At 39.7% G+C, this 12,373-nt stretch overlaps 1 protein-coding gene and 1 non-coding gene across 3 annotated transcripts in view; both read left to right on the plus strand.

The window, feature by feature from the left end:
* Positions 1-12,373, plus strand: part of CBX5 (chromobox 5) — a 37,505-nt gene that overhangs the window by 13,139 nt on the left and 11,993 nt on the right. The window contains exons 1-3 of one of the 2 annotated variants that reach the window (XM_045829034.1): positions 2,698-2,783; positions 4,761-4,939; positions 8,217-8,403. In XM_045829034.1, coding sequence (XP_045684990.1) covers positions 4,803-4,939; positions 8,217-8,403 — 324 coding nt within the window. In that variant the 5' untranslated portion in view covers positions 2,698-2,783; positions 4,761-4,802. Of the gene's footprint in view, positions 1-2,697; positions 2,784-4,760; positions 4,940-8,216; positions 8,404-12,373 lie in introns of those variants that run through there. The other variant, XM_045829033.1, reaches the window with a different exon arrangement.
* Positions 4,551-4,689, plus strand: LOC123813153. The gene has a single exon (XR_006784664.1). It is a non-coding gene; the product is annotated as a small Cajal body-specific RNA 11 (non-coding RNA).

The raw sequence follows: 12,373 nt of genomic DNA on the forward strand, positions 1-12,373 counted from the left end.
CAAGGTTTATTAGTTTGCTGTTGTCTAATTAACAAAGACACTGTTCCTCCTTTCTTGCTGTCTACCTAACATGTTGAGCAGCAGGAGTTACTGCATGTGATATGGTTTAATGGTTTAGGAATTTGAAAGGTCATATTTCCTGCTGCTGTTGTATTCTGCCCTATAATATTTTTACAAAAGCTTCTCTTTAAGGGACTGAACAGGTCTTTGGTTTCAACATAAACACACCCTTTCCTTAGGAGGTAGGCAGTGGGGATTTATTTGGCCCAGTTTAGTGATTCTAGAGTGAGATAAAAATTTATTTACTGAGATCACATATGGTAAGTTCATCACAGAATCAGAACCTTGATCTAATTTCTTTGGCATTGTTTTCACATAACAGTTAAACTAAAAAATTTTAACTTCCATGGCTGAAAGTCTTCAATTTTTTTTTAAATTTATGATTTGAGAGAGAGAGAGAAGCATGATTTGTTGTTCCACTTACTTACGTATTCATTGGTTGATCCTTATATGTGCCTTGATCAGTGATCAAACCCAAAACCTTGGTGTATTGGGATGAACCTCTAACCAGCTGAGCTACTCAGCCAGGGCTGAAAATCTTTTTAAAAGAAAGGGTTTATCAGGCCTTAGGGCAAGGAGTCTGTCTAAACCGCCAGCAGCATGGCTAGGTAGGGTAGACAGCATGTCTATTGCCTAGTTTTTATACATCAGGTAAGGAAGAAAAAGATGTGACTATTCTGAAAGTATTTACATTAGCTACAGACAAAGAGGGTGGGAGTAGGTGAAACAGGGCTAGTTCTGGGATGGATGTAGTAGGGTCCTTGAAGTGCCTGCTCCTGTGGGTTAGCTGTGGGCAGCAGATTGGAAAATTGATGTGTAAATACGATGCGTAGACTTCTGGGATTCTGTGGCATCTGGCTGTTCTCTCTTGGATAATCCCAGAAATAACCACCTGGGAATTAATCCTAAATTCCAACAGATACACAGGAAATTTGAGCAGTCTTTTGTCAGAGCTGATCCACAGCTATTAACAGACTAATGTTCTTTCTTTTGCTTTCTGGCTGCTGTAATTTTAATTTAGAACACTTCAGAATATTTTTCTTGTCATCCTTTAACTATAGGAAGTAAAAAACCAAAAAACCAAAAAACAAACAAACAACAACAACAACAAAAAAACCTTAGGAAGCCCTGGCTGGTGAGGCTCAGTTGGTTGGAGCATTGTCCTGTAAACCAAAAGGTCAGAGGTTTGATTCTGGTCAGGGCAGTCTGGGTTAGGGGTTTGGTCTCAGGTCTGGGCACCAATAAAAGGCCACCTATTGATGTTTCTCTTTCTTCACTTGGACATTTCTTTCCCTCTCTCTCTAAAATCAATGAGCATGTCCTGGGTGAGGATTTAAAAAAAAAAAAAAAGAGTGAGGAAGCCCTGGCAGGCTAGCTCAGTTGGTTAGAGCACCGTCCTGATACTCCAAGGCTGTGAGTTTGATCCCAGGTCAGTGCACAAATAAGAAACAATCAATGAATGTATAAATAACAGCAAAGAGATGTCTCTCTCTCAAATAAAAAAAATTTAAGTTAGGAGAAGTCGAAAAAGGAAACTTGGAGATTTCGTGATGGGTCCATTCAAAGTTGAGGAAATCTTTCGTAGTTGAAAACTGTCTATGTTGCTCTCTTACCCTATAATTGCTTCTGTTTGATAACCAAATAGTCATCATTCTGCACTTTTTCCTCAATCAGGTTGTTTTTGATGTCTCTTTTTATTTGTCTTATGGCAGCCACCTCTGGCTCTAAGGACGAGTATCCATAAAGCAGAGCAGGGGTTTGGAGCTAACATGTTCTTTAGGATCAGGAAAAACACAAATTTATGGGACTGCAAGCTCTAAGTATCTTTTTTTTTTTTCATCTCAGTTCTCTTTTTCTCAAGTATTAGGGATTATTGATATAAGTAATTTTGAATGATACATATTTTGGATGAGTAATTATTTTAAAATTTGTTGTATAATATTACAAGAACAACTAATGAGAAGTGGTTTTAACTGTGATGGTTGTGGCTGAACTGCTCTCCCTTCCCCCTTTTAAAACTACTTAAGGATTAAATTTTTTTCTGTCTATAATTTTAGTTGAAAGGTTCTTTGGTAGTGTTTCAAGGCTCTGGGTTCTGTTTCTGTATCTAGTAATCTCCCAAAAGACAGTTATGTAGTATCCCAAATAGTCTCTTTCCACTTTTTGTTATCTCTCCCCGCCCCCAAGCAATTTTAATTAACTGTTCCGTGACAGATGGTAGAAGAGGCCTTGTGTAAAGTGCTTCTGGTGGGCTGGATTAGGGGGTGGGTGGTTTGATTCGATACTGTTGTAGAAGGACCTAGCCTTTCCCTTTCCCCTCCCCCGTCCAGTCGAGCTGTAATCCTGTTAGATGATTGTAAACTGCTATTGATTAATTCCCAGTGCCCTTAGAGGAATAAGCACAGATTTTGGATTTAAAACCCAAGAACCAATTCCCTTGAGCTCTGAATGTCTTAGCCTTGAGGCCAAAGTAGGTACCTTCCAACTTCCTCACTCGGTCTTCACTGAGAAGGAAAGTTAAGGCTTTTAACTTTTCAGTTTGCCTCTCCCCCTCTTCGTCTAGTACTGCTGCCAGTTGCCATGGTAACGGACTGGGACAGCTGCGCAGTGGCGCCCAGGCAGCTGGGTGGGGGCGGGGGAGCTGCCAGCCCGCCAAGTCCCAGACCTGGGAGGGGAGGCCCCTCCTGTTAGCCCAGAGGGAAAGAAAGAATCGGGGCGATCCGGTAGGTAAATAAGGGAACCCCCATTCATCTTCTTCCTTTGGGGTGCCTCTTCTGCATGAAGGTATAAAGGGAGATTTTCCTCTTTTCTCCCTCAAACTGAAGAACACATATGTAAATCCTTGTTTTTCCTCGTGAGGCAGGGGAGGCCATGGCCACAATGCTTAACTGCATGCATCTAACCCAGGGCTGGTTTTAACCCCAGCGCTCTGACCTAAACTGCTCAGCTCCCGGAAATTCCAAGGTGAGTGGGGTGGGGTGGGGTACTCTCACTGGAATAGGACATTTCCTGTCTCTGGTAAGGTCGCAGGCTGTGATTTTTTTTTTTTTTTAATAAATCAAATCAGAGATTTTTTTTTCTTGAAGCTTTGGACTCTGTTCTACATTCATGGCAAAATTATTTTGAAACCCCTTACATCCTCCAGCCCACCCCACTCCTCCGAATAAAGAATTTTTTAACGAAAACTTAGTTTTATTACAGGGCAGTAATGGGTACAGGCCGTATTTTGGGTGGGCAGAGCTATTGCTAGCAAGGTCTACAGATACAGTTTTCAACTATATATTCTTGGAATAATTCCTTAAAATTTGCAATTTGAAGTAAATTAGTAAATGCAACTTTTTATGCTACTTGACCTGAACAAAATCTTGAGATTAGTAATGACCTCCCCTAATCCTGGGAATGGTCTTCTGTTGGAGATGGAAATATTTTTAGAAAGTGCCTAAAAGAATCTAAAGATTACAGCAAAATAAATATGTAGTTCAGCTAAGAAAACAATTCCTGCTACTCTGTAATCCAGACTGTAGGCACCATTTAACATGGTTAAAGAAGAATTCTTAAAAGTGATTATGGTAACAACGTGGGAATTTAAAAAAACCTAGATTCTCTGTTGAGTACCCCCTGGTTGTGCATATTTCTGCGCTTAACTCAATTTCCATTTGTGTTGCATTCAGCTTTCCTTGGGCCAATGAATGGCTCCTCTGTGTTTTGAGGCTTCATGTTGATGTGAGTCTGGGGCCAGACTTCTTTTTCCTCCTCCTCATTCTTTGGCCTGAAGTCAACTCCAGTTAAGAGGAGAGGTACCTTCTTAACTATTAGTTGAGCCTTGGGAATTACTGAACAATCCAATGACTAATTTTGATTTTTAGGACGAAACATTTTTTTCTCCTCTCTGCCTCCCTCCCATTCCCAAATGAGAAAGGAGGCTTAGTGTGTTTGAGATGTCAGTCTTGTTTTTGTGAACTGATGGATGCTCTGAAGAGACAAGCTCAATTTGTTTAAGGGAAATGTACCGAGTCACTGAAAATGTGAAAGATGCCTGAGCAGGCCTTTTTTTGTGCTGCTAAGAGACCAACCAGTCAAGATGCTCAGAGGAGCAGAAAGTTACATTTTGGTGGCTTTTCTTTTTTCATTTTTATAAAGAACCCTCTTTAATTTGGAGGGAAAGGTTTTACTTCTATTACGGTTCTTTTAACTGCACGTTTTCCACATTTCTGAGTCCCTGGCTTGTAAACAGTTACAGAAGTTGCCAGAAGCAACATGTCACACTACTTGTCTTTTGGAATCTGAAGTTAGAGGAGTTAGACAATTATTGCTATCTAATTTTGGTCCTGTTAGTTGAAGAGAAAGTTGTGCTTGGGGAAGTTGGGATAAACCCATTTTTTGGTTAAGTTGTTAGGAATTTAGGAATTGTATGTAGAGTACTTTAAGACCCAAGAGAATGGTATATGGCAGTTGTATTATACCCTTTGCATCTCATCAAAAAGAAAAACTTGTGCTGGCCTAGGCTTTCTCTGCTCCTCCTGTACTCTGTTGTAACAGGGAAGTCTGCAGGATACACAGCAGTCTCCCTCTCGGTTTAGGAGGGCCGTCTGAGTATAGGGCTGCCTCTTAAAGGCACGAGAGGACAATTTAAAAAAAGAAGAGGACAGAAAGTTACCTCCTCACATATGTCCTGACCATTTTGTCTTTCCCATTTGCAGGAACCCAGTGGCCTTAGTCCTTCAGGTGGAACAGCGTGCGACATGGGAAAGAAAACCAAGCGAACAGCTGACAGTTCTTCTTCAGAGGATGAGGAGGAGTACGTCGTGGAGAAGGTGCTAGATAGGCGTGTGGTTAAGGGGCAAGTGGAATATCTACTGAAGTGGAAAGGCTTTTCTGAGTAAGTGCCTTCTCTTAGGCCTTAGGACTCTACAGAAGTGGACACCTGTGGTTTATTTCCCTACGAACCACCGCCATTTTGTCTTTCTTCTTCCACTTGCACTCCTTTCCTAAGAGTCAGAAGACACAGCAATAAACTGAACAAAGTCTTCCTCCTTTTTGGAGCAAGTATTCTAATGATAATGCTTTCGAGAGCAGTATTTTGAATTGGCTAGGAACATAGACTTTGGACCCAGATTGCCTGGGTCCAGCTTCTTGCCGCCACCACCACTTTGATACAAGCTGGGACCTTGGTTAAGTTCCTTAATCTTTTTTTTCTTTCTTCTTGATATAATAGGGATAAGACATGATACTTGTCTTACAGATGTTGTGTAGACACAGAGCCTGACACATAAGCTCAGTGTAAGTAGAAATTTACTGTTAACTACTCTTTATACATGCATTGAATAAGATGAAGATGATGATGATGTCATCATCACCATGGACTCCAAAGCCCATAGCTATTCAAAGCCCTAGATCTTAGAATTGCCCTAGGATGAAGGACTTTTTTAAAAAAAAGTGTTTTATTTGTTTATATTTAGAGCAAGGGGAAGGGAAGGGAGAAAGAGAGGGAGAGAAACATCAGTGTGTGGGTTGCCTCTTGTGCGGCCCCTACTGGGGACCTGGCCTGCATCCCAGGCATGTGCCTTGACTGGGAATCAATCTGGCGACCCTGTGGTTCTCAGGCTGGCACTCAGTCCACCGAGCCACACCAGCCAGGACCTAGGCTAAAGTGCTTAATGAGGCTTAAATCTGAGGCCACGGTCGCGTCCCATTATACTCCCCACCTGTGTGTGTGTATTTTTTAAAATCCTCACCCAAGATTATGTTTATTGATTTTAGAGAGAGGAACGGGGGGAGAGAGAGAGAAACATTGATGTGAGAGAGAAATATCTCTCAGTTGCCTCTGGTACCTACCCTGGCCGGAATCAAACTGCAACCTTTTTGGATGACACTGCACCTACTAAACCACTGGGCTAGGGCCATGTTTATTTTTGAAAAACTTTAAATATACAGCTGAGGCAAAAGAAGTTGAGTGAACACTCAAACATACCACCTAGTTTCTACAATTAACATTTTACTATAACCTATCCACCTTACTCCTTTATTCATCAATCTATTAAAAAAAAAACAACCCTTGAAAAACCCTCTTTTTAAGTCAATGAGCTGTAAGAATGATACTGAAGTGATGACTAGAATGTCTGTTAGTAACTGGCTTCGTGCTGAAGTGCTAAAGTAGATTATTCTTTTCTTTGGAATAAATAGAACTAGACACATTGAAGCATAGAAGACATAACTTGAAAGGTAAAATATGTGAAGCTGTGTGATCGTTTGGTATTTTGCCTCAATTGCTGGTTAATTTTTTTATTTTACTAATTTATTTAAATATTGTTTTAAAGATTTTGTTTTTTAGAGAGAGGGAAAGGGAGGGAGAAAGGGAGACAAACATTGATGTATGAGAGATACATTAAGATACATCAGTCGGTTGACTCTCGCACACCCTTTACCAGGGACCTGGCCCACAACCCAGGCATGTGCCTTGACTGGGAATCAAACCGGCGACCCTTTGCATTGCAGTCCAGGGCTCAGTCCACTGAGCCACACCTGCCAGGGCTAATTGATTTATTTTTAGACAGAGGGGAAGGTAGGGAGAAAGAGAGGGAGAGAAACATCAATGTGTGGTTGCCTCTCATGTTCCCCCTACTGGGGACCTGGCCCCCAACCCAGGCATGTGCCCTGACTGGGAATTGAGCCAGCAACCCTTTGGTTCACAGGCCAGTGCTCAATCTACTGAGTCACTCCAGCTAGGGCTATAGGTATACTTTAATATAAGTTAGTCCTTATATAGAACCAAAAGGACATTTGTTACTGGCTAGGAATAAAGAAGATGTCTGGTTTAGTTTTTCTTATATAGGTACATTTCTTATTTGATTTCTTAAGCTTATGATGGAGTTGGGGGTTTGGTTTTTCTAAAATCCATGCCAGGAATACAGGAGAACAACTGTGAATACCAACTATTTGTTAACCTCATAATAGGACTCCTTTGCTCTAAGTTTAATTAGACCCAACGGTTTAGTGTGGGGGTTATTTTTTATTTATTAATATAACAATGTGTTTTTGACTACCTAGTGATGGTAGGCTTGAATCCAGACCATTGAGTTAATGTACTACATTTCCTACTTCTGAGTCTTCTCTGTATGGTTTGTCTATATTCTAATGATTTAAGCCTTTACTGCTTTTTTTCTAAAGAACTATTTCTAATCTTCCAAAAATTTGTTGGTATTTCTTCAAAATATAAGTAACATTTAATGGGGGGAAGGGCTGTATGATTTATTAGTGTCTTCTCATGATTTGCACAGATAATTATATGTATGAAATTACATTATTTTGCCATTTTTTGAAGAAGAATTCATATTTGAGGTCTTAACAGTTTTATTGAGGAATCGTTTACAATCCATAAATATTCATTGAACGTGTAAAATTCAATGATTTTTTTTATCCTTGTCTGAGGATATGTTTATTGATTTGAGAGAGAGAAACATTGATTGGTTTCTTCCCCCATGAACCTGATTGGGGCTCGAACCCATGATCATTTGTTGCAAGGGATGATGCTCCAGCCAACTGAGCTGCTCGGCCAGGGCTTCTTGTGTTTTGTTTTTGTTTTGTTTTGTTTTGTTTTTTCCCTTTTAAGTAAATTTATAGAGTTGTGCAACCATTTCCACACGAACATTTCCATAACCCTCCCAAATTTCCATGAGCCCATATGAGGTTAATCTCAACACCCAGCCCCCTTATCAGGGAGCCATTGATCTGTTTCTAAAGTTGTCTTGCCTAGACATTTCATGTAAATGGAATCAGACAATACATAGTCTTTTGCATCTGGTTTCTTTTGTTTTGAATAAATAATGTTTTTGAGGTTTTTCCATGTTGTAGCATGTATTAATTAGTATTATGGGGTTTTTTGTTGCTGAATAGTATAGTTCATTGTAAGGATATACCACATTTTGTTTATCTAGTCATCAGTTCATGGATATTTAATTTTTTGTCTTTTGGCTATTAAAATGCTAATTTTTTACAGATATATTTAAAAAGTTTTGGGGATAAATTCCTAGGATCAGATTTTTTATCTCCTTAAGTGTAGGGTTTCTTTCCTAATTTTGCCTACTTGTTCTCTTTAAACTAAGGCATTGGGTTTTCCCCCACCTTATTGTTTTCCTTTTTTCTCTGTTCTTGCCCAGGGAGCACAATACTTGGGAACCTGAGAAAAATTTGGATTGCCCTGAGCTAATTTCTGAGTTTATGAAAAAGTATAAGAAGATGAAGGAGGGTGAAAATAATAAACCCAGGGAAAAATCAGAAAGTAACAAGAGGAAATCCAGTTTCTCGAACAGTGCTGATGATATCAAATCTAAAAAAAAGAGAGAGGTAAGTTCTCCCCTTTTTTCCACATACTATTCTTTTGCCACCACAACTCCCACGTCTCTCCCCAAAATGCCTGATTTTGTTTATTTCTGTTCTAAGGATGGCCCACAAGGTAAAATTATTGAACAAAAGAACTTCCAGGGAGGTACGGTATGTTAATTAACTACAGCGCCCCCTCCTGGCTGAATGAGAAATGTAATGCATATAAACTGAGTTGTAATAAGGTACCAAAATTAAATTCCTGTAAAACATTCAGCCATTCTCTGTCTTCTCCAAAGTAGAAGGCTAAGCTATCTTAGAGAAGAAGGGTCTTTGGTGAATTTTTCAAGAATACAAAAGGGCTTAAAATATTTACCACTTCTTTTTTCTTCTTGTTCCAAAGATAGCACTTATTTTCTTTTTCCTTTTTCTTTTTTTTTTAACATGAAGCAATGAATTTGTCATCCAGTTTTAGTATATGTGCTGCTGAAGTGAGCACAGCCCTTATTTTCAATCCTTTATGTTCTTTTTTTATTGAGATGAAATTCACATAACATATAATTAACCATTTTAAAGTACACAGTTCAGTGAACATGTATATTCTCTTTTGATCTTTTTTAAATGTACTTTACATAGGAAATTAATTTTCATCTTTTTAAATCTTACTGATCAATTTGGAAAGTCTGAAATTTTGGTTTGATTCAGTTGCTTTAGTCCTTCTGATCTTTAGGTCTCAAGTAACCAACATAAGCACTTATTTCTTTTTAAAAAATTTGTTTTACTGATTTTATTTTTTAATTTATTTTTTAAAAGATTTTACATATATAGTTTCAGAGAGAGGTTAAGGTAGGGAGAGAGGGAAAGAAACATCAACGTGTGGTTGCCTCTCACACACCCCCTACTGGGGATCTGGCCCAAAACCCAGGCATGTGCCCTGACCAAGAATTGAATTGAACTTTAGGTTTACAGGACAATGCCCAACCCACTGAACCACACCAGTCGGGGCTATTTAATGATTTGACGGAGACAGGGAATATTGATTTGAGGTCCACTTATTTATACGTTCATTGGTTGATTCTTGTATGTGCCCTGACTGGGGATTGAACCCTCGATCCTTGGCATGTCAGAATGGTACTCTATATAACTGAGCTACTTGACCAGGGCATTATTGCCTCTCTTTTCATCTATTATCTTTTCCATCTGTGTACATATATACATATGCCCCCTTCCAGCTTCCACTCCTTTCCTTTATTTCAAGGTTGTAAAGCCTTTTGTGGTGAAGGATGTATTGTACCCTTAAAGTTTAATAAAATAAAAACATAATTCTGCATCTGAATCTTCTAGCATAACTGTCATAAGCATTCCTATTTTCATTCTGCTTGGATACCCATCTTTCTAGACATTAGTTCTCAGCTTTGGCTGCACATTAGAACCACAGGGGTGGGATGGGAGGCAGTTTAAAAAACCTTTAGCGCTCGAGACCAGACCAGTTATATTCAAATTTCTGTGGGTTGGACCTATGCATCAGTATTTTATAAGGACATACATAAATGATTCCTGGTCTCCATAGGAGAGAAAATGGAAGACCAGTTTTCCCAAAGTATTGCTATAAGAGTGAAAGATTGTAGACTGCAAGTGAAAAAGGACTCTGGGTTTGTGTCTGTCTCCTTGTTTCCTTATTTTATTTTATTTTATTTTTATTATTTTTTTATTTTATTTTTAAAGATTTTATTTATTTTTAGAGAGGGAAGGGAGAGAGAGAAAGAGAGAAATATCAATGTGCGGTTGCTGGGGACCGTGGCCTGCAACCCAGGCATGTGCCCTGACTGGGAATCGAACCTGCAACACTTTAATTTTATTTTTTTAATTAAAAAATTATTTTTTGAATTTTAGACAGAGGGGCAGGGAGGGAGAAAGAGAGGGGGGAGAGACATCAGTGTGTGGTTGCCTCTCGAGTGCCCCCTACCAGGGACCTAGCCTGCAACCCAGGCATGTGCCCTGACTGGGAATCAAACTGGCGACCCTTTGGTTCTCAGGCCGGCGCTCAATCCACTGAGCCATATCAGCCAGGGCTAATTTTATTTTTAACCTCATTTTTAAAACTGCCTTATTTTGGTGAGTGTGTGTATCATTATGATAAACTACTGATAAAGAATTTGAGAATGCCTTCCCTTCTTGAAGGAGCTAAGGTTGTTTGTTTTTTTTCTTTTTTAAAGTTATTGGGGTAACATTGGTTAATAGCATTATGTATGTTTCAGGTGTACAATTTATTTATTTTTTTATTAGTCCTTTGGAGTCTGGCTTTTTCCATTTGATTACCTTTCCAGCTAAGTAAAGAGACCAAAAAATAACATTGTGAGATTTCTAACTAGCCATTTATGACATAGTGTGTCCTTCCTCAACCTAAGGTTTTTTCCTATTAAAAAGGAGCAGTCTGGCTTAGAGCCACTGGCCAATGCAGAGAGTTTTGTTCCTAGGCCAGGTTCTATGCTGCTGACCTTGAAAAACAGCCCCCACATGTCCCTTACATTGTAATGTTCGTCTGGGGCCTCTGACAGCATTCTTAACAATGCTGGTGGCTGTCAGGTAGGCAGCTAGGAAGATAGGTGATTGTATGTTTTAAAGATACAGGAGGAGGTTGCATTTTTTTTAAGACCACCAAAGAAGAAACTTGTTAGTCGGCATTATGCCTGATTTAAGATTACTGCTTGTGTGATGATTTTAGCATTTTCCTCACCTCATCTCCTTTTCAGCAACTTGAACATTTTTCTTCCCTTCCCTCCCTATGTGGCAAACCTGTTTTCAGCTGCCAGCTATGATTTACAGCTCAGTTCATGTGCCAGCATTCCAGCTGTGAGCAGCTGTGTGCACATCTGGGAACCTCCTCTGCTTAAGGGCCCCCAAAAGACGCTGTGTTTTTGAGTCAGTATCTCTCCTGGTCCATGCATGAAATTTCCTTCCCAGTGTGGGTTCTGGTATCTTTGGGGACCACCTGGACCCCGAATATTTTTCTCAGAAGAAAGCAAGGTGAAAGTCAGATCAGAGATTTTATTATGAAAATAAAACATCAGATATTAGTTCATTTGCACAGTCTTTATCTTCCATAATAAGGTTTTTAAAATTACATGCTTTTCTAAGCCCTGGCTGGCGTAGCTCAGTGGATTGAGCACAGGCTGGGAACCAAAGTGTCCCAGGTTCGATGCCCAGCCAGGGTACATTCCTGGGTTGCAGGCCATGACCCCCAGCAACCGTACATTGATGTTTCTCTCCCTCTCTCTCTCTCTCTCTCTCTCTCCCTCCCGCCCTAAAAATAAAAATAAATAAAATCTTTAAAAAAAAAAGAAGTTTAAAAAAAAATAAAATAAAATTACATGCTTTTCCATGGCTGGTGTGGCTCAGTGGATTGAGTGCCAGCCTATGAATCAAAGGGTCGCTGGTTCGATTCCCAGTCTAGGGCACATGCCTGGGTTGCTGGCCAGGTCCCCTGTGTACGGTGTGCAAGAGGCAACCGTATGTTGATGTTTCTTTCCCTCTCTCCCTTCCTTTCTCTAAAAATAAATGAAATCTTTTAAAAAATATAATATATCAGTTAAAAAAATTACCTTTCTTTGCCTTGGCTGTTGTGGCTCAGTGGATTTGAGTGCTGGCCTGCAAACCAAAAGGTCACCAGTTTGTTTCCCAGTCAGGGCACATTACTGGGTTGCTGACCAGGTCCCTGGGAGGGTATGTGAGAGGCAATTGATTAAGATGTTTCTCTCCCTCTCTTTCTCCTTCCCTTTCCTTCAGTCTAAAAATAAATAAGCGAAGTCTTTAAAATTACCTGCTTTGTGTAACATTTTGCCATTTTGTTCTCACCAGTGCCATCACACTTGAGTCAGACCCTGTACTCCTTACCTAGACTACATGATTGGATTCTGACCAAATTTGAATACTTCCCTAGAGAATAATCAGTTTGTTTGATTTAAATCACCGACCAATTCTGTTCTCAAATGCC

This window comes from Phyllostomus hastatus, unplaced genomic scaffold (genome assembly GCF_019186645.2).
Source record: "Phyllostomus hastatus isolate PE091 unplaced genomic scaffold, TTU_PhHast_1.1 phas_scaffold_93, whole genome shotgun sequence".
In the NCBI taxonomy this organism is placed as follows: Eukaryota; Metazoa; Chordata; class Mammalia; order Chiroptera; family Phyllostomidae; genus Phyllostomus; species Phyllostomus hastatus.